The sequence below is a fragment of the Cervus elaphus genome, chromosome 22 (genome assembly GCF_910594005.1).
Source record: "Cervus elaphus chromosome 22, mCerEla1.1, whole genome shotgun sequence".
Taxonomy (NCBI): domain Eukaryota; kingdom Metazoa; phylum Chordata; class Mammalia; order Artiodactyla; family Cervidae; genus Cervus; species Cervus elaphus.
This window is the reverse complement of record NC_057836.1, coordinates 3,229,744-3,256,984: the sequence shown is the minus strand read 5'-3', so window position 1 is coordinate 3,256,984 and position 27,241 is coordinate 3,229,744. Positions and strand designations below refer to the sequence as shown.

The 27,241-nt window shown below is 54.1% G+C and overlaps 1 protein-coding gene across 2 annotated transcripts in view; it reads left to right on the top strand.

The window, feature by feature from the left end:
* The first annotated feature begins 9,972 nt into the window (after positions 1 to 9,972).
* Positions 9,973 to 27,241, top strand: part of TBC1D22A (TBC1 domain family member 22A) — a 267,796-nt gene continuing 250,527 nt past the window's right edge. For both annotated transcript variants that reach the window (XM_043880662.1, XM_043880661.1), the window contains exon 1: positions 9,973 to 10,173. In XM_043880662.1, coding sequence (XP_043736597.1) covers positions 10,112 to 10,173 — 62 coding nt within the window. In that variant the 5' untranslated portion in view covers positions 9,973 to 10,111. The remainder of the gene's footprint in view (positions 10,174 to 27,241) is intronic.

The following is a 27,241-nucleotide window of genomic DNA, read 5'->3' as shown; positions in this document are numbered from 1 at the left end:
TGATCCTGGGATTTTAATTTTGTTCCCGGTGTCTGGATGTAAGGGACCAAACGACACGCCGGGGGGTGTCCTGCTCCCCGCAAGGGAATATCTCCTGTCTGGCCTCGCACGCAGGTCTCCTGTCCTTCTGCCTCCCCTCCCCCACATACCTGGTCAGATCAAAGTTTCCAGGGTGTAAAGTTCACCCCAACCTTGGAGCCTGGAGGCAAACACATTGGCCACCAGCCTCCCCCAGCTTTCACCTTCTTCTGGGGGCTCCCAGAAGGAGAACCACACAGGCCTTTGCAAACAGCATCGAAGAAAACTCCACAGCCGTCAATTCAAGCAGCAAATGTTCGGAGCAACTGCAAGAGCAAGGCTGGGCTCAGACCCTGCTCGGGGAACGGCGTCCACACTGAGCCTTCTTCGGGGAGATAATGAGGAATCCTGGGTGTGAAAGAACGCTGAACGCTGAAGAACTGATGCTTTTGAACTGTGGTGTTGGAGAAGACTCTTGAGAGTCCCTTGGACTGCAAGGAGATCCAACCAGTCCCTCCTAAAGGAGATCAGGCCTGGGTGTTCATTGGAAGGACTGATGCTGAAGCTGAAACTCCGATACTTTGGCCACCTGATGCGAAGAGCTGACTCATTGGAAAAGACCCTGATGCTGGGAAAGATTGAAGGCGGGAGGAGAAGGGGACAACAGAGGGTGAGATGATTGGATGGCATCACCGACTCGTTGGACATGAGTTTGAGTAAACTCTGGGAGTTGGCGATGGACAAGGAGGCCTGACGTGCTGCAGTCATGGGGTCGCAAAGAGTCGGACACGACTGAGCGAGTGAACTGAGCTGGGTGTGAGCTGGAGCACTCCCGTTGGCCATAGAGGACACAGCAGGCAGGAGGTGGATGAGGCATTTTGCAGATTCCTGTTTTGGGCTAGAAAACATGATGTAGAAATAAAGAGCAGTTTATAGCAGGGGTCTTCCTACTTTATTTTCCCTATCAGTTAAAGAAAAAAAAGAACAGAAATCCCAGAATGTGCATGCTGATTTATAAATGCAGGGACCTCTATTAGTTCATATGCTAGGGCTTCCCAGGTGGCACTACTGGTAAAGAACCCGTCTGCCAATGCAGGAGACATAAGAGATGCGGGTTTGATCCCTGGGTTGAGAAGATCCCCTGGAGGAGGAAATGGCAACCCACTCCAGTATTCTTGCCTGGAAAATCCTATGGACAGAGGAGCCTGGAGCGCTACAGTCCAGGAGGCTACAGAGAGTCGGACACGACTGAGCACACACATGATATGTGATGCATGGACCTCTATTAGTTCATATGCTAAATATTAGCAAAATTCAATCTGCTTTTTTTTTTTTCAGCTACAAGAGAAACGGACAGGGAAGTTTGGCTGTTTTCGCTCCCACACCCACTGCGTCACCGTGGCTGCGGTTTCCGGGACTAAGTCTGATGTGTCCCAGGCTCTGAGACTGTCCAGGACTGGCGTCACGCTCTCCTCTGAGCGGGGCGGTCGCTGTTCCCAGGGCCGCCGCTGCAGGCGTGGTGGATGTCCGTGCAGCACAGGGGGAGAGCGGGGGCTTTGAGACCTCTGGACCCAGGGTCTTGAAAGCTGTCCTCGCTGTTTTTCTGTCTTTTCACCTGCCGACCCACCCTCCGCACAGCAGAGAAGACGGCCCCCAGCCTTTCTGAGCTCTCGCAGCTTCTGCCATGAGAAAGAGGGCCGTGATCTTCTCCCATCTCAGAGCCGTCCTGGGGAAGGGATACGTCGACCCAGGTCAGGTCAGATGCCCACTGCTGCCCCGCAGGGCTATGGCCAAGGGAGCAGGGTCTTAAGAGGACAGGGCAACCCATAGAGACACTTGTGTGTGGGGACAAGGGGTCCCAGGAGAAGGGGGTGCTGGGCAGTCTCAGGGGGCCTTTTCCACTGCCAGAGGGTCATTTCTAAGTCACATATCAGCTCATGTCACTCTCTTTCCTAAAGTCCACTGGTAATTCCTGCTCTTCAACAGCCAAGGCCCCCATGATCTTAGCCTTCTTACTTTGTTTACATCAAAAAAAGTTCTCACCTTCTTTTATGAATGAAAAAAAAAGGAAGACAAACTCTCAGAACTCACAAGAGATTATCTCACGGGGTGGAGGGGACTGCATCCGAGGCAAAAATATCCAAATCCCACTTACATAAAACACACGGAGACCCAGCGAGGTGAGGGAAAGACTCCTACGAGACACAAAGCTTCCCTGAAGCTCATAAAAGCTACGGCTAGGACCAGACAGGAGGGAGTTTTCTTGGCGTAAAGTTGGGTGAGTAATTCACGGCAAGGCGAGCCTCTCTGAAAGATGTTTCTGAGTCTCTTAAAATACAAAATACTTCCAGACAAACAACTCTCTGTGGCCCCTCCGCTCAGCGCAGTCCCTGCAGCATTTTGGGGCCTTCCTGCGGTGGGTGTCGTGCGGTCACCCGCCCCACTCACGCCCCGCTCTGTAATGGTCACGGAGCTTGGGGGCGGCTGGCTGCAAGCCTCGCTCCAGACGTGGGCCCTGACTGGCCTAAGCCAACCTGAGTGAGGCCACCCGCCTTTACAAAGGGCTTGCTTACAGGAGAGCAGGCACCCGAGTCTCAGCTGGGCGGGGCAGAGCTCTCACTTCCCCGGCTGTGAACGAGGGCGCCAGCTGCCGGCAGCCAAGCTGTGACGATGAGGGAAGTCAGCCGGAGACCCAAGGCTGCCCACAGAGCGGGGACAGGATCCAGGCCGCCGCAGAGAAATGGATCTGCCGCCTGGATTGCATGGGGTCAAAGGCCTTTCTCATACCTGGACTTTTCTAGACACTGAACTGATCAATCCTCTTTAGTGTTTCCATCAGCTGAATTATGTTTTCTTCATCTGGAAGCATCTTAGCTGACTCAGTGACCTTCTAGAATTTTTCTTCTGGGTCTACATGCTAAACTTCTCCCAATAAATGTTATAACCTGCCTCTTACACTTAACAATAAATTGTCAACCTTGTTAAAAAAAATATGAAGATGGATTTTTAGCGGTTGCACTGTTACACTGGTTGTCTCATAATTCATTTAACCCATTTCATTTGGAGCGGGACATTTAGATTGCTTCCAGCTTTTCACCGTTTTCAGTAATTAACAGAGAGCCTGTATATATCTTTACTCGTTTGTCCAGCTATTTCCTTTGGGTAAATCCCTAGAAGAGCACTCAGGGCATCACAGCATGTGTGTACTCACTGGGCTTTCCCTTCATCTCATCAAATTGTGCTTCACCAGTGGGACATCTATTTACACTCCACCAACACCTTGCTTCACCAGTGGGACATCTATTTGCACTCCACCAACACCTCTTCTTGACACTGTTACCAACGTCATCCTTGTCCATCTTTGGTGGCCTATTGATTAGTGGTATTTATTTTTTTATTTAAAAAATTACTAAAAAGTCCTGTTTTCATTTGTTCATTTACCACTTGCATTTCTTCTTTGACTATGTCCTTTGCTGTATATATTTAAAACATATATTTAATTATAAAATCAGACTGTCTCCTCTTGGGGTCTTTCACTTCCTCATTGATAAGATTTAGCACCATGTTAACATGTTTTAACACCGTGTCAGACATGGCATACATTTTGTTCAATTAAAAAATACTGTTAAACAGTGGAGCATATTTAGGTTGTCAAATCCGTTTCGTCAGATGGCCCCTGCCAGAGGTGGATTGGTGGGGCGGGAGGCGCTGAGGTTCCTCCTCTCCCTTGCCAGCCTACCAAGGGTCGCGCTTACTAATGGGCTGGTGTGGCATTTCCAGGGCTCAGGATTGGTTTGGGGGAGGCAGCTGATACACACAGGCCAGCAGAGGTGCCTGTAACCACAGGCACATCATAAAGCAGCTTACCCCTCCTGGAGGAGCGACTGTTTATTCTTCACGGCGATTGCTTACAATTTTGTTACATGAAAGGGAGTTGGTTAGTGGTTTGTTGTTTAGTCCTCAGTGGTGTCTGACTCTTTCCGACTCCATGGACTGTAGCCCGCCAGGCCCCTCCGTCCATGGGATTTTCCAGGCAAGAATACTGGAGTGGGTTGCCATTTCCTCCTCCAGTGGATCTTTCTGATTCAGGGATCAAATTCATGTCTCCTGCAGTTACCTAGTAATCATGTATGGATGTGAGAGTTGGATTATAAAGAAAGCTGAGTGCTGAAGAATTGATGCTTTTGAACCGTGGTGTTGGAGAAGACTCTTGAGAGTCCCTTGGACTGCAAGGAGATCCAACCAGTCCATCCTAAAGGAAATCAGTCCTGGGTGTTCATCGGAGGGACTGATGATGAAGCTGAAACTCCAATATTTGGTCACCTGATGTGAAGAGCTGACTCATTTGAAAAGATCCTGATGCTGGGAAACATTGAGGGCAAGAGGAGAAGGGGACGACAGAGGATGAGATGGTTGGATGGCATCACCGACTCAATGGACATGGGTTTGGGTGGACTCTGGCCGTTGGTGATGGACAGGGAGGCCTGGCATGCTGCAGTTCATGGGGTTGCAAAGAGTCGGACACGACTGAGCGACTGAACTGAACTGTGGTTACCTCATCTCAATTTTGGGGAACAGTTTAAGTTTCGCTTACAATTCTCAGATGAGCAAGCAAGAAGTGACCCAGGTCATGTTAGTCTTGCCTGTCTTGGAAAATAAACTAAATTAAGCTTTGCGTGTGTGACTAAACTTGTTCTGTCTGCTCAGGGCATTTTCAAGTCTGGTCTTTGTGTGTGATCTGCACGCATCTCCCGTGTGTGGGTCTCAGAGTGCCTGATGCATCCACGGGAGACCTGGCACGGCTTTGCACTGGTCTAGGGGTCCCACTTCACAGCCAAGAAGGGGGTGGAAGTGAGCCCAAGGCCACCAGACCCCCGGTCCTACATGTTCCCACTACCCAGGGGCTGCGTCCTGACAGAGAACGAAGTCCTGGGTGCCAGCCTTCGGGATGTGGTGTCCGCTCTGCGTGGAGCTTTGACCCATGAAGGGACCCGGATTCCAGAGTGGGAATGCTTCCAGAGAAAGACACAGGCAGAGTCTCACCGCAATTCAAGCTGCGTCCTCTGCCCCACGTTGTGCCAGAGATGAGCAGGCAAGGAAACAGGTCTCCCCCTGGCCACTGGGGGAGGGAGGGATGCTCCTGTGTGACAGGGGCAGCGAGGACGTGTTTGGCACCTACAGGGACCCCTGGGGTGTCTCTCTGCCTTTAATGCAGGCGGGCAAATGGAACAGCCGCGGCCTGAAAGGGTGCCCTCGGCCACCTTGGCTCCGAATGAAGACTCCAGGATGAGAGTTGGTCGTGCCAGCAGGTGGTGGACCTAGAACAGCAGAGGTGCTTCTGGGGGGAGGCTGGAGTCTACAGCAGGTAACTTGGAGGGACAGGATGAGTGGCTGCCATGGCTTCAGGATCACGTCAATCTTCCTCTTGGAAGCTTTTCCAGAAAAGGGGCCAACTGGAGTCCCGGAGACGTCTTCCTAGATGCTGAACTTCTGTGAGGCTAGCAGATCTGAGAGGTGCAAAGGGCAAGCTGCGGCAGGCTCGAGAGCATCGCGATGCCCAGATTCCCTGAGGACTGGGCTCTCGCTTCCCTCGGTCGGGGGCAGGGTTGGCTGCTGATGGCTGGGAGCTAAGACCCTCCTCGGGGACTGCCCTCGGCAGAAGGCATTTGGGGGCAGCCCCCTCTCAGCAAGCCTCCTCTTGCTCCTTCAATTCAGACATCTCTGGGGGCCATCCTTTGGGGTTGGCCCGGGACTCCACTGCAGCCCCTTCCAGTTCAACTTCTCCCCAACAAGCCACCTGCAGGCAAATATGTCTCACCACCTGCTTGCTGGGGAACCCAACCTTCATCACAGATTTAGCTACCCCCAACCCCCACCTGTTGTGCAGCACCCAGCTTCCTCTGGCTTCAGCAACGATGCTCCCTCGACCTGGAATCTAGCAGGCTCCTTGTGTTTTGTCCCGTCGCACCTACTCAGCCTGAGACGTCAGCCACAGATCTATCAGTGGCCCTGACTCCTCCGGCCTCAGTGAGGCCTCATTGCTGTGTTGTTTACACTTGCCTTCTCCAAGAAAGCGTTTGAGGTGGCTCAGTGAGTGACAGAGTAAGACGTTCGTCATTGTATTTTTATGCTCTATGAAACAATTTATACATGCAAAAAGTCATAAAGAATAAAACAAGCAACCGAACATAGTCCACCTGCCTTAAGAAATGAAGCATAAAACGAGGCGGCTGTAAGTCAGCAGGGTTACACTGCAAGCTCAGTCGTGTCAAACTCTTTGCGACCACATGGACTGTAGCCCACCAGGCTCCTCTGTCCATAGGATTCTCCAGGCAAGAATACTGGAGTGGGTTGCCATTTCCTTCTCAGGGGATCTTCCCAACCCAGGGATCAAACCCATATTTCTTAGGGGGATCTTTACCACTAGCGCCACCTAGGAAGCCCTAGTGAAGTGAGAAGTCGCTCAGTTTGTGACCCATGTATAGTCCTAGGCCAGAATATTGGAGGGGGTAGCCTTTCCCTTCTCCAGGGGATTCTTGCAGCCTAGGGATCAAACCCAGGTCTCACACATTGCAGAGGGATTCTTTACCAGCTGAGCCACAGGGGAAGCCCATAAAACAAGGAAGGCTCTATAAATTCCTCAATGATCAAAGTCCCCACCAACACCCACAGGCAACTACACTTTTAGCATGGTTTTACTTGCAGGAAAAAAAAAAAAAGGCAATTAAATGGTATCATACCACATGCATTTTCAACTTTTTTTCCCTCAACATTGCTTGTGAGATCCATTTATGTTGCTATAAGTAATCTTTCATTTTTACTATCATGGAGCATTCTTTGGATAACTATGTATAGTTGATCAGTTTTCCCCCGCAGCAACGTTGTAATGAACAGTCCTGCCTTTGAACACAGGTGAGTCGCTCTAGGGTACACACCTGGCTTGTAGGATACATGCACCTGCAACTACTAGAAATTGCCAAATGTCTGTCCGGAATTATTGAATGAATCTGTGCGCCCACCAGCAGTGAATCAGTGTATTCTGATTTATGTGCTGCTCGTAAATACACATTCTCATTGATTTTGGCATTGACAGATTTTTAAATACTTTGCCATCTGTTAAGTGTGAAATGCTATGTCCCTGGCTTTAACTTTATGTCTGCCTAGACCTCAGAGAGAGGAAGCCTCTTATGTTTGCTGCCGAGACGAACAAAAGCTCACTCGTTCACTCTGCGCTTGTGCAGCTGTCCTGGGTGCTGCCTGCCCGGGTCCCCTTCCTCGCCTCCGCCTTCTCCATTGGGCCTTCTTCCAAATACTCCTCGCACATGCATCGCTACCATGGCCCCAGTCTGAACCCGTCTCTGGAGATGACCTCTATCCTGACTTCGGTTTTCAATTACACTGCTCTTGATGCTGATCCACATCTGACCACTGGTCCTGGGACTTTACCACAGCCCATCCTCCCCTGGGTAACCCCGTCTCCTTATCTGGAGATGAACAGGTCCTCTCACCAACTGCTTGGCTGAGGCCTCAGGTCTCAACCTCAAACCCAACGTGTCCTAAGCCAACCATAAACCTGGCCTGCCCTGAGGTCTCCGCTGGTGGCACTAGAAACAGTAATGCTTTGTTCAGACAGTCCTGAAGCCTTCAAGTCAGCCTGTTTCTCCTTGTGCCTTCCTCTCCTAACACGCAGCAGACAGGAAAGCATGAGGTAAGTTATGAGGAGCGGCCAAACCCGAAACGTTCTGTTACACCCAACCAGTCGCTGATTGCTGTGTTCCCCTTCTTAAACGCTAGTATCTTAGTTCTGTTGTGGCCCTGATCATTGATTTGTGCGATAAGCTGTACTGAGTTGGGGAAAATCCCATCGGTAGGGGATTCTGACAAGGAGCTGAGATCTCTGGGGAGGCTCTTGGGCTGGAAGAGATCCCTGGGGCTTTCCTGAGCCCTGCTAGGCGAGGGTCCCGGGGGGCTTTGTCCAGAAAGGGGTCCCTCCACATCCGCAGAGGCTTTATCAGGAGCTCTCTGGAGATTAGCAGAGGCCATGCATGCACAAGACGGGGAATGGGGGGGGGGTGTGTGGGCATTCCCAAGGCTCTGCAGCAGAGCGGCCCTGAGGGTCTGTTGACGTTGTCAGCAGCACTGCCTCAGGGAGATGCTATGGCTGTGACAGGAGGGGATCCCTGGAGAGTGCGCATGGTTATCATCCCTTTAACAAACGTTTAGAGAGGCCTTGCTGCTTAGCTCTAGGGCTTCCCTGGTGTCTCAGAGGTTAAAGCGTCTGCCTGCAATGCGGGAGACCTGGGTTCAATCCCTGGGTCGGGAAGATCCTCTGGAGAAGGAAATGGCAACCCACTCCAGTATTCTTGCCTGGAGAATCCCGTGGACGGAGGAGCCTGGTGGGCTACCAGTCCATGGGGTCGCAAAGAGTCAGACACGACTGAGCGACTTCACTCTCACTTTTCACCGCTTAGATCTAACAGCAGAAGTCTGGCAGGATCTTACAAGCTCTGTGTGAAGGGACATAGAATCAGCATGTGCCCGAAAACTTGCAGGGTGCGGACAAGGGCAGTGGGAAGCCTTGCTACTGCAAGACAGGATAGGAAACTCTGGTGTCACAAGGGATCTGAGAAAGCCACTCTGCTCTGCCGGCCGTGGTGGCCTTTCCTGAGGCACTGGTTGTCACATGATTGAGATAATACACATATAGTACCTAACAATGCCCTCCACACAGCAAGTACTAAATCAAGGTTACTTATCAGTAAGCAAGGAAAATGTCAATCAGAGAACCTAATCAAGAACTGGCAGAGGTCTGCCAAGGGGCTCCCCAAAGCCATGCCACAGCTCCAGTTGGAAATGCCAGTCCTCCACCTCTCAGGCTAGGTCTACAGGCTGATAGAGATACAATGCAAACCACATAGGTGATTTCAAATGCTCTGATAGCCACGTTTTTAAAAAAAAAAGGAAAAAGGAATGTGAAAATAATTTCAGCAATACATTTTATTGAATCCAATACACGCAAAAAAACATTACTTTAACGTGGAACCAACATAAACATTAATATCTTCATTCCTTCTTTTGTACTAAGTCCTGAATACTCATTGGAAGGACTGATGCTGAAGCTGAAACTCCAATACATTGGCCACCTGATGCGAAGAACTGACTCATCTGAAAAGACCCTGATACTGGGAAAGATTGAAGGCAGGAGGAGAAGGGGACGACAGAGGATGAGACGGTTGGATGGCATCACCAACTCAATGGACATGAGTTTGAGCAAGCTCCGGGAGTTGGTGATGGACAGGGAGGCCTGGCGTGGTGCGGTCCATGGGGTCGCAAAGAGTCGGACGCGACTGAACTGAACCGAGTCTCTGAAACCAGAGTGTCTTTCACCTGCCCGTGGTCAGCGCTGAGGTGGGGCATATTCCTGCTTCAGGGGCACCTCTTACTCGGGAAGCCTGGCCCAACCCCCATCCCTCCTCCTCCCTGCCCAGCCTCTCCAGCCCCCCAGTCCCTCACTCGCCCCGGCCCCACTCCCACTGACCCTCACAAAGCCCGTCCCCCTCGCCATGACTCTCGCCCACCGGCCATGACTGCAGTTTACACCCACCGGTTTATACCTGCCATGACTGAAGGAGTTAGTCACCCACGGGGTGTTTACCGGTCCCCCTCAAGTGCGCGCGACAGGCACACCCTCGACCACCCCCCGCGGACGGGTGTCTTCGGTCCCCGCGTTGTCTCGCCCTCTGGTGAGGACCACCGCCCGGCGGGACTCTCAGAAGAACCCGGGGCCTCTAGTCGTCGTGACTAACAAGAAGCCCAACTCCAGTGTCTCCAGAGCACCGCCCCCAGGAGGCGCCTTGTAGTGACATCGGCGCCCGCGTCGTGCGTCACGCTCTGCGGGGACGGGGCGGGACTTCCGGGCGTGCGGAGGCACAACTTCCGGAGGGAGGTGGAAGAGCCTCTCCGCTCTACATTTTCGGGGAAACCCGGGGACCGCTGAGGGGGAAGCCAAACGGGGTACAGGAAGGGGCCGCCGCAGAGGGCTGGCCGCCCTTTGGGGTGTCGGGGCCGTGGGTCTGAGCGATGAGGAGGGGCCATGGCCAGCGACGGGGCCAGGAAGCAGTTCTGGAAGCGCGGCAGCAGCAAGGTCCCGGGCAGGTGGGTGTGACGGGGCCCCGGGTCGGGGTCAGGGGTCAGAGGTCAGGGGCGCGTCGGCTCCCCGGGGGCTGCGAGAGGAATCGCGGGGGTGCGAAGGGGCGATCGGAGCTCCGGGGGGACTGCCCAGGGTGTCCGGGGGCGCGGACCGTGGGGTCTGGGAGGTGGCCGTGGCTGCACGTAGGAGCGGGGCCAGAGGGGAGGGTGTCTATCCTGAGACCGGCAGGCTGACTTCTGCGGAAACTCTTCGGCCGCCAGGGCTGCACGTAGGAGAGACCTCTCTCCTGGAGCCGCGAGGAGTCGGTGGGACGCTGAAAGTGGCCGGGTGGCTGCCCCCGCAGGGCGGGTGAGCTTCTGCAGGGGGGCGTGGTGGCCTGGACCCACTCGATTGGCCTTCTAGTCTCCTGTGGGTTTTGTTGCTTTTGCCCTGGGCTAGGAAAAGTACTCTGAGGCTCCCTGTGAGTTTCCACCTTCCCAGCTTCCTGGCCTCAAAACCCAACTCCTGTCTTGAGTCAACAGCAGGAAGAAAATTAAAAAAACTTTTTTTTTTTTTTTTTTTGAAAAAAGTGCCAGCAGTGACCTGGGTGCACCTTGGAAGCTGTACTGCTCCAAAGTCCTCCTGTAATTGATGTGTGGCCCTGCCCAGCCAGGGCCCCAAGGAAAGAGGCAGACATGACTCAGAAAGTACTTAGGAAGAAATCAGCTGCTGCTGAACGTAGATTAGAGAGAAACAAGCTACAGGATTTCTAAACACGGTCCTGTTTGCAAACTAAAAGTCTCAGATACTGAAAATGAAGAATTGTGGTCTTAACTCCAAGTAGAATCATTCAAGAGCACAGTTTATTTTTAAGGCTGCATAATAAGCACTTTGTTTGAGTGATAGAATTATAAACTTTGGAATTCACTGTGTCCAGTCAGAAAGGCTTAATTTCAGAGTGGTCTGGGAGTTAGCAGGAGCTGAGTTACTGTCTGCCCAGAACAGTGATTTTTGGATAGGGGTCACAGAAGTTGGCCAAAGACCCTGTTTTACTGTATAGGATGGTCCTTGAAGAACAGTCAAGAGGTTTCATCACAACCAATGTTAGGGTCCAAGATGATGTGAAAGTTCTGAAATAAGAGAGAGTAGGAGGGCCTAGTGGTGACAGGAACAGATGCTCTAGAGCACTGACTCCAGGGAAAAGGAGCCACGTGGCAGAACAATTTTGTGTGTTGTTTTTAGGTCCTGAGATTTTGGTACCTCCTCAGTCTAAATGGTTTCTGATTCTTAACCACCAACTGAGGCAAGAGAGCAATGGGGCTTCTGTATTAGTTCTAATGGTGAATAAACCTTTGGGTCCATAACTGTGTCTCTTGGCTTTTGTCCTTATCTTGGGTTCAATGGGACTTCCCTGGTGGCTCAGACGGTAAAGCGTCTGCCTACAATGTGGGAGACCCAGGTTCGATCCCTGGGTTGGGAAAATCCTCTGGAGAAGGAAGGGGCAACTCACTCCAGTACTCTTGCCTGGAAAATCCCATGGATGGAGGAGCCTGGTAAGCTACAGTCCATGGGGTCACAAAGAGTCAGACACGACTGAACGACTTCACTTTACTTAACTTTTTTTTTTTAACTTTACTTTGGGTTCAATAGGGTCCCTCCCAAAATTCAAGTCTTTGGAACCTGTGAGTCTGACCTTATGTGGAAACAAGGTATTTGCAGATGGAACTGAGTTCCAATGAGAAATGAGGCCATTCTGGATTAGGGACAGCTTGAGTCCAGTGACTGATGTCCTCAGGGAAAGAGGGAAATTTGCACCCAGAGAGACAGGTGTAGGGAGGATGGCACGGATGGTGGAGGCAGATTGAAGTGATGCCTTTACAAACCAGATAAGCTGCAGATTCCTGGCAGCCAGTAGATGCTAGAAGAGGTAGGGAGTGATCCTTTCCCAGAGCCTTGGGAGAGGCCGGGGCCTTGACTTTGGACTTCTAGCCTCCAGCGCTGGGACAGGATAAGTTTATGTTGTCTCCAGCCAGTAGGTTTGTGGTACTTGCTTGTGGCAGCCACGGGAACTTGATGCTGTCCTCAATTTTCTTCTGTGAAATCCTGCATCACCAGAGACAGGCCTGCCTGTTCCTGGGGTTTTGAGTCTGTGCTGTGCCGGGGGCACTGTTAAGAGCAGCTCCCTGAGATAGTTCCAGACTTGGAGTGGGGTCTGTGTGTGACCCGCTGCGGCCGTCACTGCAGAGGGCAGGGCCGGGAGGAGAGGCTGGCCTGTGAGGAAAGGCCTGCACGGCCACCGCGGGCCCCTTGCCTCCTGTGGCCTTGCCTCTGGCGGTGCTGCCGTTTCGGGTGACGGGAGGAGCTGCAGAGGTGTGCCCGTTCCGCGTCAGCAGATGTAGGGAGGATGTAGGGAGGATCCCCAAAGCCTTCCCTTGGGGATCGCTGGCCGAGCACCTGCTTTACCTGCACAAGTGCTGCGCGGTCAGATCCTCGCCGATTCCAGCCGCTGTGTCAGCTTTTGTGAGTGGGTCCTGTAATTAGCTTTTTTTTGAGTGTGGGCCCCAACCCAGAGAAACCTGAAGGTGGAAGAATACACCCACCACAAAATACAGAACTGTTAAAGGCTCTTTGTATGGCACAGCCCTTTATAATGAACAATTCCTTGACAGTAGTGGCTGATATTCATCTTGCGGTCACCGTTTGCCAGGCCCTCTTCCTAGCACTCTGCACTTGCTTGTCTCCCTGGCGGTTTATTCCATTTTTAAAAGTCTTTATTGAATTTGTTACAATATTGCTCCTGTTTTATGTTTTTTGGCCGAGAGGCATGTGGGATCTTAGTTCTCCGACCAGGGATCGAGCCGGCATCCCCTGCATTGGAAGGTGGAGACTTGACCACTGGACCGCCAGGGAAGTCCCTCTTAGGTGTTTTAGAGTTTATAAAACGCACTCTGTCCTCCAAGCACACTCTGGGCCTCGCTGAGGTAGGCGTGGTCGTGTTCCCGGAAATGCCGTGCAGAGAAGCCTCGGTGTTTTTGCAGGACGTGTAAGGCCCTTTATGACCTGAGCCCGCTCGATTCATCAGCCGCGTCTCCCGCCCCTCCCTGCTCTGAGCTCTGCCCCCAGTGGTGCTGTGGGGCCTGTGGGTTCCTTGCTGTACCTGCTGTGTGATGCCTCTGTCAGCTTCGTGCTTTTGTAACTGACCAGCGTGTTCTTTTCCTCCCTTCCCTCTCCTGCCCGGCTTTCTGTTTAAGGATTTAAAACACTCGCTGCGGTGTGCCTCCCGGTGAAGCCTGCCTGTCTCACGCGGTCTGGACTGAAGCACCCCTTCGTGCATCACACTCAGTGTTGCTGGAAAGGGCTTGGCTTCTCCACCAGCCAGTGGGCTCTGCGCGCTTAGGGTGTTCCTTACTCATCCTTGCGTTGTTACTGCAAAATCAGCTAAGTGGTGGTTGATCCGAACTGTTTCCTACACGAGCCTGGAGAGAACCAGTGATTTGGCCAAGGTCTCACGCTGCCTGCGCTGGTCTTGCTGGGAGATCTCCCTCTTCTGCGCACGCTCTGGGCCTTAGGTTGTGTGTTTGGCTGGTGGTTCCTTAGACAGTTCTTTTCTGGATGAAGGATGGGAAGACGTTTGACTAGGAGCTGGGTGGTCCGGGTTTCAGCCATCTCTGTGACCTTCGCCTTGGCCCTGTTGCTCTGGGCTGTCCGTGGCCTCCCGTGTGACCTGGGAGCTGCACTAGACCGTAGTGCCTGTGACCTCCAGGAGGACATTTGCTGGGCTGAGCTCTGATCTCTCAGGTGAGAAGGAGAGGGGCCTCTTGGACCCGTTCTGAGAGCCTGATAACTTACTGATTCAGCAAATATTTATTTAACCTGTATTACGTGTGAGTCATGGTTCCAGGTACTAGAGATGCATCCGTGAACAAAAGAGAGCAGAACCTGTGTGCTCACAGCGGAATGGGAGAGGCGGAGAGTGATGTGTCACGGAGTGCGTTAACTGTCAGGGGCGATGGCTGGAGTCCAGACGAAGGGCAGAGGGACAGACGGTTGGGGGGCAGGGTGGTCTCAGGACAATACGAGGGCCAGGCGAGCCCTCCCAGAGCGGGTGACGTCTCAGCAAGGTCTGCAGCAGGTGCGGGAACAGGCCTCGGGGACGTCCGGGAAGGAGTGGTCCCAGCAGAGGGGTGAGCACGTGCAGAGGTCCTGGTTTGGGGGCGATGCTCATGTGTGTCTGAGGGGGAAGCGCGGGGGCCGTGTGACCATTGCCGAGGGCCGGGCTCAGGGGGACAGTCATGGGGTGCAAGGCCTGGAGGCGGGGCTCTGGGTCTCTCCTTCTGAGCGAGGGGCCTTCGGAGGATTCTGCCCGAGGCGTGGCCTGGCCTGCGTGCCCTGTTGTGGGCGAACTGGGGACCAGTTAGGAAGCGTGGGGCTGCTGCTCCTGCTGTTGGCCTTGGTGTTCTTGCCACATGTAACCATAAATGCCACGACGAAGCCCTCGCACACGGGTGTGAGAACACACGCCGCCCTTCGGCCTGGCCCCCCCGCCCGCCGCCTGGCGTGCTCTGCTGACAGTGTGCAGGGCGACGTCTGTAAGTGGGGGGCGCTCAGGGCCCCCACTGCGGGTGGAATGGCCATGGTGCTCGGCTGGGGCTGGGGCGGAAGACAGTTCAGTGTCCCGGCTCTGGCGGCCGTCAGCTTTCAGCGCTCAGAGCCACGAGGGGGCCCTGAGTGAACAGGCCAGCCGGCTCCACCATCATCCCACAGGCCACCGCAGTTGCAGGGAGGCGTGTTGAGCAGGTAACTCGTTTAGAAAGTGCCAGGAGCATCTTCCACGTGCCAGGGACCGCGCTGAGTGCTGAGCAGAGGGACGTGGGTCTCGGGGCTGGCGAACACCAGATGTACAGTCAGTGTGCAGGGTCCCCCAGAGGAGGTCTCGCCTAAGCAGGGACCCAGGGCTGGAGGAGGGGCCAGCCTGGCACGTGGAGGTGCGGGTCAGAGTCAGGGCATTCCTGTAGGGAGACTTGGCGGAGGAGGTGAGGAGGGGGCGAGTGGGGCCTGGAGAGGACTTGGGTCCTGGCCCCCATCAGTGAGTGGTGAGGCCCCATCGTCCTCCCAAGAGTAGGCTTGGGGCCTAGGCTGTGACGGGCCTTGCAGGGGTCACTGATGGGCGGGGTGCTGGGGTTGGGGTGACCCCCAGGGTTCTGGCCTGAGGAGGGGCGTGTGGTTGGCAGAATGATCCACCCCCCCCACCAAAATGTCCGCGTCCTCCCCTCCAGAGCTTGTGAAGCGTCGGTTCCATAGCAGAGGGGAATCAGGGTCGTAGGTGGAATTACAGTCGCTCATCAGCTGCCCTTGAGATGGAGAAGTTGTCCTGGAGCTTCCGGGGGACCCACTGTAGTCCCAGCAGCTCTTAAAGGCATTGGAGACGGGGCACGTGGCTCTGTCTGATCTGCGGTTGCTGGCTTTGAGGGTGCAGGAGGGGGCCCTGAGGCAGGGCTCGTGGGGGCCTCTAGGAGCTGGGGGCCTCCTCTGCTCTCGGCCAGCAGGGAGATGGGGACCTTGGTCCTGCATCTGTTTGAGAACAGTTCTGCCGACACGCCGGGTGAGCGGGAGGTGGGTCTCCCAGGGTCGCCTCCAGAATGACTTTAGTCTTGGGGGACCCGCCCTCCAGAGCTTTGGGATGATGAGTGTGTGTTGTAAGGCAGCAAGCTTGTGATCATTTGTTCCCGGGGCTGCAGGAAAGCCCCGTGGGGGTGGTCAGGGGTCAGGCAGATGTGCTGGGGAGGCTGAGTGGGAAGGCTGGGTGGGCTGGGCCCTTGCTGGTAACCTCGGCAAAGCGTCTTCAGTCCTCAGGGCCTGGGGCTGAGCTGGGAGGGGTCTGCCGTGTCCTCTGGGGTCCGGGAGCCACGGGGAGGCCCTGCCTGTCTCCTCAGGGGTGCCGAGCTGCGGTCCCCCAGCCCCCCGGCCTGAATTTTTATAAACTGCGGTGGTTTTCTTGCTGTGCTTTCCGAGCGGCTGTTTGGATTGTCTGTCTGTCCCTGTTTTCCTGTCAGGGGGAGCCTGGGAGTCTGCTCTGGCAGCGACTTTGTGTTCCAGGGGAGTGGGTTTCTCTGGCTGCACCCCCCCCGCAACGTGAGTGGAGGTGGTCTTGCTCTGATGAGCGCCGTGGACACACCTGAGGGTGGGCTTCTGCTAAATACACGGTTTGTTTTCCAGTGTCACATTTTATGTTATTAAATGCCTTTTGTTTTGTCTGGAAACATTTTGAAAAAGTTAAAGTGAAAATTTCCCTCCCTCCTCACCTTATATTTCTGTCTAATGTAGGAAATCTGGACCCTTTTTGGTTAATTTTTAGATGAGAACAAAAGTGACTTAAAGAAAAATAAATCCCTGATGACTTTGGACTTGTTCTTTGTTTTTTAAACTTTTTAAAGACAAGAGCTGGAGGAAGTATTTCTCTACTCCGAGCGTCGTGATGGTGCGCGGAGGTCGTGGGTGGAGATGAACAGGTCAGGCACTGGGCCCACATCTCCCCACATCTTACTTCTCCGCTCCCGTCGGGGGACCCCTCCTGGCTAAGAGCAGCTCAGACGAGGGAGGGCTCGGAGACCCGGGCTGGGGAGTGGCACCCCCCACCATACCTTCTGCGGCTGCTCCGTCTTCCCTGCCCCGGGCTTGTCCCCTCCTTGGTTGAACACAGGCCGCGTGAGGACTGGCGCGCGGGCCCTTTGGGTGCAGTGGGGTCCCAGCCTCGGAGAGGCTGTCTGCACGGGGGATGCTCGACTGGAGGAGTGCCCGGGACCGAGCGCCTGGTCCTCCCTTGGGAGGAGTCGGGGGTAGTGGCTGTGAACCGCGTCCCCAGGCGGATGTTGGTTCCACACCCCGGGGGGGCGGGCAGCGGAACCGTGGACGGAGCGCCGCCTCTGCCAGGCTGTGGTCCTCACGGCAGCGGGACGCTGCGCAGTCCGTGAGGGCCTGCACCTGAGCTGGTGGCGGGCCTGGCCCCAGGCTGGGGTCGGGACCTGGTTTCTTGCCCACTGACTTCCTCTCTCCAGGGTGGACGTCCTCCTCACTTCTCCAGGGGTGAGGGGGCAGCTTTTAGGCCCCCTGATGCACTGCCCCCCCCCCCCCCCCAGAAGGAGGGCAGTGGACCAGGAAGCCCCGAGGGGGAGGGCAGCCTGGGCTTTTCCATCCGGGGCCTGCACCACAGGGAACTTCCATGCTGACTGCCCTTCCTCCTGTTCGCTCTCTCGGATGCCAGTTCCTCTTTGGGGGGGTTCTAGCCTGAGTGCTGCAGGTGAGGGAGTGCATGGAGCTCTTGGTGAGTCTAGTTTACAACAGTCGTGGGTCTTCTTGCCGGGGTCACGAGAACTCAGGGCTGAGGCTCCTGTGGTCACTAGCGTGGCCAGGCACGGGGCCGCGGGGCAGACCCTCTGGGTGCCCGCTGGCTTGGGACTCAGGCCCCTTTCTGGCCATGCTGCCCCGGGTGATGCCGGGCTCCTGGCCTCATTAGTGCCCTGATGGCCCGTCCCCGGGCGCCCCTCTGCCCCCGAGGTCTGCAGCTCACTGGTGCCGGCAGAGGACGGCGGTGGCCCTGCCGTGCTCTGCGCCCTTGAGGTTGACTGTGCTGTGGGGTCAGGCCGCTCCGAGCTCCTGAGATGCGCCCGTGGCCGCCCGGCTTCCCCCTGCTCCCTCGCACTCCTCGCGGCGGGTTTGCCACGAGTCTTCTTCCCGTGAATGTTTCTGCTAGACTCGGAGACAGAGTGTAGGCAGTGGAGGGACCAAAGAGGCCCTGGGCGGTATGCGTGAGGGGGTGGCGAGCAGGCCGGGGTGGGCTGGCCCCCAGCACAGGGCGTCCGAGTGCCCCCTGAGGGCAGCACACAGACCCGGCAGGCGCGGGGGAGCCGCCTGACTGCCCTGGAGGCCGGGGCGCTGCCTGGTGGGGATGGCGGTCTGGGGTGGGAGGTTTGGAGGTCCTGGAGGACTGGGGGCCCGCTTAACATGGTGGGCTTCCAGGAGGCGGCGAGGTTCCTTTCTGGATCGGTTTTCTTGGAGAGGCCGTCTCGGAAGGGGTGGGTGTGGGGGCACTAGACCCCGCGGGCGGGTTCCAGGCGGAGCCGGGAGGATGCTGGTGGGCGCGAGCCTGATGCCTTTACCCGTGTGCTGCAGAGGGCGCCGTCCAGCGGGGCGGGACGCCGAGGACGGGGTGTGAGGCCTGGCGGTGGGGGCACGGCTGGTCTTGTGACCCGAGAATGTGAGGTGGCGCGTGTGTGCTCGAGAGCCGGCGGTGGTTCAGCCCGGAGGCAGCTGTGTGCGCGTTCCCGGGAGACCGTGTGCTTTCCCACGTGCTGGGAAGGAGGAGGGTGGAGTGAGGGGCTTTGTGGAGCACAGAGGAGTCGGGCTGGCGGGAGACTGGAGAGAGGAGGGGGCACAGCGCGAGCCTGGAGCAAAGTCAGGAGGACAGGGGTGCGGCGGGGAGGCGCGGGGAGGAGGGGGGTGGTGATGGCCGGCTGCTGGGCGGGCCTTTCCCCTGTTGATTTCAGAAGGCGTCCCCTCCGCGCCCCCATTGATCTGTCCTTTCTTGGTGCTGCATGGCGCGTGGGGATCGTAGTTCCTGTCTGACCAGGGGTCGAACCCTGCATTGGGAGCTCCGCATCATACCTGTTGGACCACTACGGAAGCCCCTGTTTTTTTTTTTTTTAATTTCTAATTTGGAAATTTTGGCTGCACTGGGTCTTCACTGCTGCTGACACATCCTCTCGTGGCGGGCAGGGGCTGCCCTCACTGCAGTGAGTGTGCTTCTTGTGGCAGAGGCATCTCTCCTTGGGGAGCACGGGCTCAGAGACGGGCTCAGTCGTCGGGGCGCACGGGCTTAGTTGCCCCGTGGCCCGTGGGATCTTCCTGGACGAGAGATCGAACCCATGTCTCCCACATTGGCAGACAGATCTTTACCACTGAGCCACCAGGGAAGCCCCTTCCTGCTTTTTTATTGAGACATAATTGACGTATTATATTAGCTTCAAGGGTGTAATGTAAGGATTCAATATACGTACAGATTACAAAATGACCCAGTGAGTCTGGTTAACATCCATCACCACGCAGTTAGACTTTTTTACTTGTGATGAGAACGTGTGAGATTTACCCTTAGCAGCTTCCAGGCCTGCAGTCGGGTCCTCCTGACCCCAGCCCAGGCTGCGCAGTAGTGGCCTGACGGGTCCTGTCCCTGGAGGCCTGTTCCTGCCGACCCCTTCACCCCTGTGCACCCCGCCCCGCCCCTGGGCCACCGCTGCCAAGCCTGTGCCTGTGAGTCCATCACGTTGCTGTTTTCCTTTAATTGGAGCATAGCTGGTTTACAGTATTGTATTTCACATGCTGGATTTTCATGGGAAGAAACATTTATTGCTAAAATACAGGGACGGACGAGTTTACTGTCAGAATCCTCACTTCTAAGACGTGTTGGAGCCGTCCGTGACGTGGCTGGCCGGCTGGCTCAGTGACTGCCCGCCTCTGCTGGCGCCCGGGGCCCCGAGGAGTGTGACAGGAGACAAATCCAGCCCCTTCTGCAGGGAGCTGGTGGCCCGGCGGGGACAGAAGGCTGAGAGCCTGCGGGACTGGGCGGGGTCACTGCTGTGTGGCAGGCGTGGGTGCTGACGGTGGGACAGCCCGGACCCCTCGGCCTGGGGCGCGCGGGGCCACGTGGGTCTGCACGCGACTCGGCGGGGGGCTGGTGGAGCTGTGTGCTGCCGTAATGACGGCACTCTGCGCGTTTTCCTCTGAAGCCCCTAAAGTTAATTTCCTTGGAAAACTTATCCCTTCTGAGCTTGTTTTCTACATCTGGGGAGCATCGCTGTGGTTGGAATGAGCCTGATGGTAAATCAGTCACTAATTTAGTTCATGTTTCAGGAAACTGCTATTGAGCCCAGAGGAGACAGGAGTGAGGACTGTGTTCGCGGAGGAGGGGTTGATGAGGCGCAGACCGAGTCACTACACGGTTTGCCTGTTTACTCCATGAATCCGGAATATAGGCGGCAGCTAATCGTAAACGTGGCCATATAATTTTTCATTTATTTTATGATGCTCAGGCTACCGCGTCTTGAATTTATTCCTTTTCCTTTTATTTCCTCTCACTCTTCGTCCCTTCATTCATGGCTGTCGTCACCCTCTGCTCTTTAACCTTTAACTCATGAAAACAGGAGGCTGTTCTGCTGTTGTCCCGTCAGTTCTGTTTCAAGGCTGGGCCCTTGGTGTAGGGGCCCAGGTTCAGGCCAGAGAGAAGTCTGCTGGGGTGCGCAGGAGGCACTTGCCTTGTCAGGCTGCGCGGCCTGGCGCCGCCGGCTGTTCCCCTCCCGCCCTCAGCCCTGCCCGCTGAGGCGCATCTCCTCCCTTCTCCTGCGTCCGCGCGTACCTGCATCCCGATACTGTCTGCAGCCCCAAGCAGCACCCCTGGCATCTTGGCAGTGCCAGCGGGCCGGCCTGGAGCAGGTGCTCAGCGGGACGTGTTGAGAGACTCGAGAGGGGCGGCCTCAGGGTGGCTCGTGAGCGGCTGAGACGGCGCTGTTCCGCGGCGCGCACAGGCAGGCCCGCAGTCTTTAGTCTGTTTATCATTTTCGGAGGCCGCGCTGGGTGTCTGTCGTGGAGCGAGGGTCCTCTTGTCGCAGAGCACAGGCTCGGGAACGTGCGGGCGTCGGCAGCTGTGGCACGTGGGGTCTTCCCAGACCAGGGAGGGAGCCGGTATCCCCAGCACTGGCAGGTGGATTCCCAACCACTGAGCCACCAGGAAAGTCCCTGACTTTTAAAAAGCTTTCCTGACCCAAGCTGTGAACGCAGCCGGGACAGACCCTGGGGAGTGGGGGCTTGGCTCCGGGGCCTGTCTCTCTTCTTTCGGACGCTGGTGTCAGCCCAGGTCTCCAGCGCGTCCTCCTCCGGGGCCCCGCCCGCCCGGGAGCGCCCCTTCGGGTTCTTGCTTTAAACCTCAGTTCTTCCTGCTGTCTGCCCCTCACCAGTGGGGGCGCTTTAGCGACAACCCCTGTGCCTCATGCGGGGCTCTCGTGGGATGCACTTGCCTTTGGGGTCCTTTTCAGGGCTCACGGCGGGCATATGTCTCTGCCAGCCTTTCCCTGGCCTGCCCTGTGTTGGGCTGGCCCCCGTCTGGGCCCTGCCCTCCCGCCTCGCCGGGAGCCCTGGTTACATCACAGGCCTGGCACCTGGGACCTCCATTAGTTCTCATTCATTTCTTCTTCCCTCTGCGAGTCCTCCTTGGGTGCTCAGGATGTTTGTGGTCCTCAGGATGTTGACAGATGGGGCCCAGAAAACTCTGCTCCTGGTCCCCACGGTTGCCTGCTGGTAAACAAATTAGTCCTTTTCAAGTTTCACTTAAAAAATCTTTTTTATTTGCCTGCCCTGGACCTTCGTTGTGGCCTGCAGGATCTTCGGTGCCGCGTGAGGGACCTTTGTTGCTGCGTGCAGACTCTTAGTTACTGTGGGTGGGGTCTGTTCCCACCAGGGGCTTCCCTGGGGGCTCTGACACTAAAGGGCCCACCCGCAGTGAGGAGACCCGGTTCCATCCCTGGGTCAGGAGATCCCCTGGAGAAGGGAACGACTACCCACTCCAGTGTCTGCGTGCCTGGAGAACTCCATGGAGAGAGGAGCCTGGCGGGCTACAGCCCATGGGGTCACAAAACAGCTGGACTCGACTTAGTGACTAACATCTTGTGTGTGTATTCAACTCTTCACTGTCACGTTAATGAATTTCCCCATTTTGATTCGTTCCTTCACGTTTACTGTGGCTGGTATTCTATTATATGCGTGTATTTCAGTTCTTTAAATTTATTATTCAGTTGATAACGGACATCTAGATTTTTCTTAACATTTTTTTCTCTGTGGCATTACAGACGTTGCCGAACCTGTCTCCCTTACGTACTTGTGCAATGATTTCTTCAGCGTGTAGCTGGCAGTGGAATTGGGTCACGTTGATCTGCATTTTATAAGGAATCATTAGGGTTCAGTGAACTGCTTCAGTGTTTTAAAGCAGTATAATCTATTAAAAAGTTTATGGGTTAACATATCTATTAAAGATTTCATTATCTGAAATGAGGTAGGTGTGTTAGTTGCCACTTATTCTTTAAGAAAGGCTTTCATTGAAGCCTGTTTTTCTCTTTCATGATGCAAGACCAAATAGAAATGTAATTTTAATAAGATAAAATGAGGTTCCTTTTGGTCTGAGCTTGAACTTTGTTGGAGCGTTTTCTGCTCAATGATCACAGGTGTTTGCTGGTGAAGGGTTCGTGGGTTTCCTGCTGTCCTGGAGTGGCGGGGCCTGCGGTAGGTGGCAGTGCTTGGACTTGGGGAACAGGACCTGCAGGGCGTGGGCTGCTGGCGATGAGCCGTGTGAACGCAGAGGGGCACCACGGAAGAATGCAGGCGTTCATGTGAAGATTGATTGCGAATATTGGTAAATACTGTCCGTCAGTCACTTTGCAGTGTTCAGAGTGCCATTAACAAGGCTATCTCCTTGCGTATACATTCCTATTCCCATTTCCTGGATGAGGAAGGAAAGCTCTGAGCAAGTACTTGGTTAGCGCTCTTACCACCGTTTAAGTGTTGGGTCTTGAACCCAGATCTTTGGATTCTGAAAACTGGAAACTTTTCCGCCCAGGTCACAGAGACATCCATGGGAATTTCAGAACAGGACCAGGACAGGTGGGTGGTGCTTGACCTAGGCAGGCTGAGACTGTTTCTGGCAAAAAAAGAGAAGGCTCGGGGTGTCACTGGGAAGTCTTGAAGGTGGGGGCCTGAGCCCCTCAGGCATCTAGCAGTTGGGGCAGGCCATCAGCTGGGACCCCGCCAGCCCTGGTAGGTGTATGACACATTCAGGGCTCTGTCCCCTTCTGCCAGGAGAGGGTGCCAGGAGAAGACGTCTGTCTGCAGACCGAGAAGAGAGCCCTCCCCAGGCTCCAGATCTGCAGGCGCCTCCATCCTGGGCTTCCCAGCCTGCATGGCCACCAGATCTTGTGTATAAGCTGCTCAGTGCATGCTATTTGTTACAGCAGCCTGAATGGACTGGGGCAGTGGGGTGGACTTTTCCAAGTATTGTCCTCAGAGCAGAGCTCTCCGTAAGGATAAAAGTGTGATGATGTTATTGTTCAGTCCCACAGTCACGTCTGACTCTTTGTGACCCCATGGACTGTACCCCACCAGGCTTCTCTGTCCATGGGCTTTTCCTGGACAAAAATACTGGACTGGGTTGCCATTTCTGTCTCCAGGGGATCCTCCTGGACCAGGGATCAAATCCACATTCTCCTGCATGGACAGGCAGATTCTTTACCACTGAGCCACCAGGGAAGCCCTTAAGTGTGATGACTTAACCTTTAAGGCTCCCACATGCCAGGAAAACAGGTTTGCTACCTCTGTTAGTTTCCTATTGCTGCAGAAGCAAATTACCACAAGCCTCCTGGCTTATAACAACACACATTTATTACCTTACAGCTCTGGAGGTCAGGTCTGCATAAGGCCTCCCTGGGCTAACACCACGGTGTTGGCAGGGCTTTCTGGAGTCTTTAGGGGAGAAGGTCTCTCCTCACCTCTCCAGCTTCAAGGCTGCCTGCACTCCTTGACTGCAGCCCGCTTTGTGCACATTCCCAGCCAGCCACGCAGCCTCACGCCGAGCGTTCCTCCTCGGTCACGACCCCCTGACCACAGGTGGGGAGGCTTTCCTCTTGAGGACTTTGATGAGATTGAACCCACCTGGATGATGCAGGCTGCGCTCCCAGGCGTGTGCCCCTGGTCGTGTCTGCAGGGCCCCCTCTGCCATGTTGTTCCCGAGTCGAAGCTCACACTGCTTGCTGCTCGACAGGCCAGTAATCCAGATGGGTTGCTGGGACAAGGAACAGCGACCTGAATTGGAAAGCCAGCAAAACGAGAAGACGGTAGGTTCCTGCTCCAAAGAACCATCATGCCTGAGCTAGAATTCGGGCTCCTTTTATACTAAAAGAGGAGGGAGCAGAAGTCAGACACTTCCTGGTTCCCATCAGCCTCATCAGGGGGTGTGTGAATTTCCTCTTCCTGCTGCCGTTCACAAGTGGGCCTGGTCACGAGGTTCCTGTGAGCTAGTAAAGCGTAATGCTCATTCCTGGGGAGGCAGGGTTCCCAGAGATGACCGTTATGTGTGGTTTAAGCTCATCGGCGACCGCCCTTTAGCGATTCACTTGTGAGAGAACGAAGTCTCTTCTGTTACAGGCCCCACTGTCAGCGTCCCTCCCACGCTCCTGTGGGTCAAGGAGCGAAGGCCAGTCCGCTGAACGGAGGCGGCAGATACGCCTTAGCGTCTTCAGGCAGTCCCTTTAATCTACAGCTGTTTTGGAAACCTCTTGGTACTTTGTCTAATTTGTAATTGAACTTTTGAGGTTTTGCTTCCAGTTCCTGATGCATACCCTAAATTCCTGTGCTGTTTGTTTGGACACAATTACACAGGTTGGTCGCCGCTTCCCCAACTACAGTGGAATTACCATCTGCTTCATGGATGGGCAGACCTGTTGCAGGCAGCCTCATGAATGGTGTAGAGCCCAGCCTTTTAATATGATTTGCAACCACTAAGCCTTCTAGCACTTAGATTCTCCTGTCTGTGCTGACAGTTGGAATGGCTTCTAAAGGGGCTTCATTTAAGCCTGCTTCTGGGAGCCCCTGACCTGTAACAGGGCAGTTGGCAAGGCCTTAGCCCAAGTTAAAGTGTCTCTCGACATTTTAGCGACGCTCCTCTTCAAGGTATGATTCGTTTTCTTGGCTTTTCCTGTTGACTGTTCTCCAGGATGTGAGTTGTTTTGGTGCCTTGATTCGAATCGGGATGATTTCCCCAAGGAAGGCTTTAACCACTGCAGACTGCCTCCAGGTGGGATATACTTCCACCCATCCTGCAGGTGCCCACAGACACCAGCAGGTTATCTGAGATGTTGTGAGGCACGTGAGTCAAGTCTGTTTTTCAGTCCTCGGTGGGCAGGTTCCTCTGTGTTGAGTCCCCGTCTGGGGAGGTCTGCCAGTGGTCTTTGGGTTATGTTTAAGACCCTGAAGGAAAGAGCTCTGCCTGCTTTTCTGGGATTTTCACGAGCTCCATCTGTAGGCTTAAAGCGTGTTCTGATGGGACCCTGATGTCAAGCTGTTCCGGTGAAAACTCCAGGGTGAAATCTGTCAGGAGGTAATCAGCTCACTCCCCACGTCAGTGTCTCGGCTCCCGTGGGGGTGAGGTTCCTCCAGGCCAAGGGAGCCCCTGGGCCTCTTCTGCATGCATCTGCCTGTTAACGCCTGTGAGAGGCTCTCATCTTTAATTGTTCCTCTGTTTTAGCAGAGGCCAGTCTGTTCTCTGGTGTTCCTCCTCCTCACAGCGGGGGCACTGTTCCAACGGGACTTACTTCTCCTTAGAGTTACACTGCCTTCCAAAAATCCAGTGTCACTGCCAAAAAGCAGCTTTTTGTTTAGCATTTCTCTCTTGTTGTTCCCTGTTGAATACTTTATAAAAGCAACATCTACCAAATGAGAAGGGTTCATTCCAAATGTACCAGCTGATTTTTGCAACTTCCTCCTGATATCTGAGGCACTTTGTCCCAGAAGGTCAAATTGACCATGCTAGTGTTTCCAGGGCCTTGGGATGTGCTTTAGTATGATGTCTGTAGGCCCAGTAAATTCTTTGCAAAAGTTCAGAGAGGCCTTCATTTGTTTGGCTGAAGTTCTTGAATATTGTTCAAACTCTCTTGCTTTGGTTTCCCTTTCCAAGGCCCTGCCAAGACGCACTGGTAAGTAGGGGTCTGGTAAGGGCCTCTTCCCTCACTGGCCCCCAGTTTGGTTCAGCTCTGGTTGCTGCCAAGGGGCCTTCAGGTGTAGCGGACCCTCCTCATGAGGAGAGTTGCGATCTTCCCATTTAAAGAAGCCTGAGAAAGCCAGCCTGCTGGTGGTTTGCATTTAAGCCCCTATGAGATAATGATGTAAGGAAATCACCCTGACTCGGAAGTGACTCCTGGCTCAAATTAGATGCCCTGTTGGTTCTTAGATGACGATACTCCACCAAGTCCTTATTCCCTAGAAACTAACACAGGATTTTCTAACTGGTTCCCATGGGGCGCAAGGAGTCCTGGGCCCCTGTGTCAGGATCTGGGGCTTGGTAGAAACGGAAGGGGTGGAAAGGGCGGGTATATTGGCATAACAGCCAGAGCGGCTGGGACATCTGCTCAACCAGAGGAGTTACGGTTTGAAGCACCAGGCCCTCACTCATTCCCTTCCTTCTTATTTTCCCTGATGTAATAGCACAAATGGCTTACACTTAATGGTCATTATTCTTCCCTGTTCTTTCATAGAACAACATAGACTCAATCAGAAGCCACTGTAAAACCACAGATAACAGTGAACAGAAACTTGATTACTCCTGTGACAGACAACCAAGATAATTACTAAGATTATGACTGATATGATTTGCCAGGAGTTTAGGAGTTCCATATAATTTCTAGAATGTGTATTTAAATAACGTTTACCCATATGATACATTCTAAGGATGTTTTATCACCACTCATTTGACAGTGCCTCCCATGCAATTCAGACACACCCAGTAAGCCCAAATAGTTTAATATTCCTCTGAGATGGAGAGAAAACAAATAATTTGAGGTGTTCCAGGGACCCTCTGGCAAAAGTTAACTAGAGGTCAGATGAACCCCACTTGGAACTTGATCTTTGGGAAGTTTGTAAAAAATTATAAAAAAATTTTAACCTGTGATAAAAGATCAATGGCACATAGAGCTCACTTAAAGAAACAGTTACCAAAAGCAGTTCAATATTTTAAGAAAACATTGTCCTCTTAGAGAACCAAAAATTCAGGTTTTGTGCCACTTTACGTTTAAGATTTTAAGTTCAGTCTTCCTTCTAAGTCATGAAAGTCTGGATTATCTAGTTTGACATTCCCAAAACATCATTCCCATAGGGTTTTTACTCCAAAGACCTTGGCTTCATTTACCTTTGTTGACTTAACAGCTTTGTCGCATTGTTATTTTTCTTGATGACAGTCTTTGTAACAGGAATGAGGTATTATTGTCTAATAAACCTAGGTATAGTAAAAGT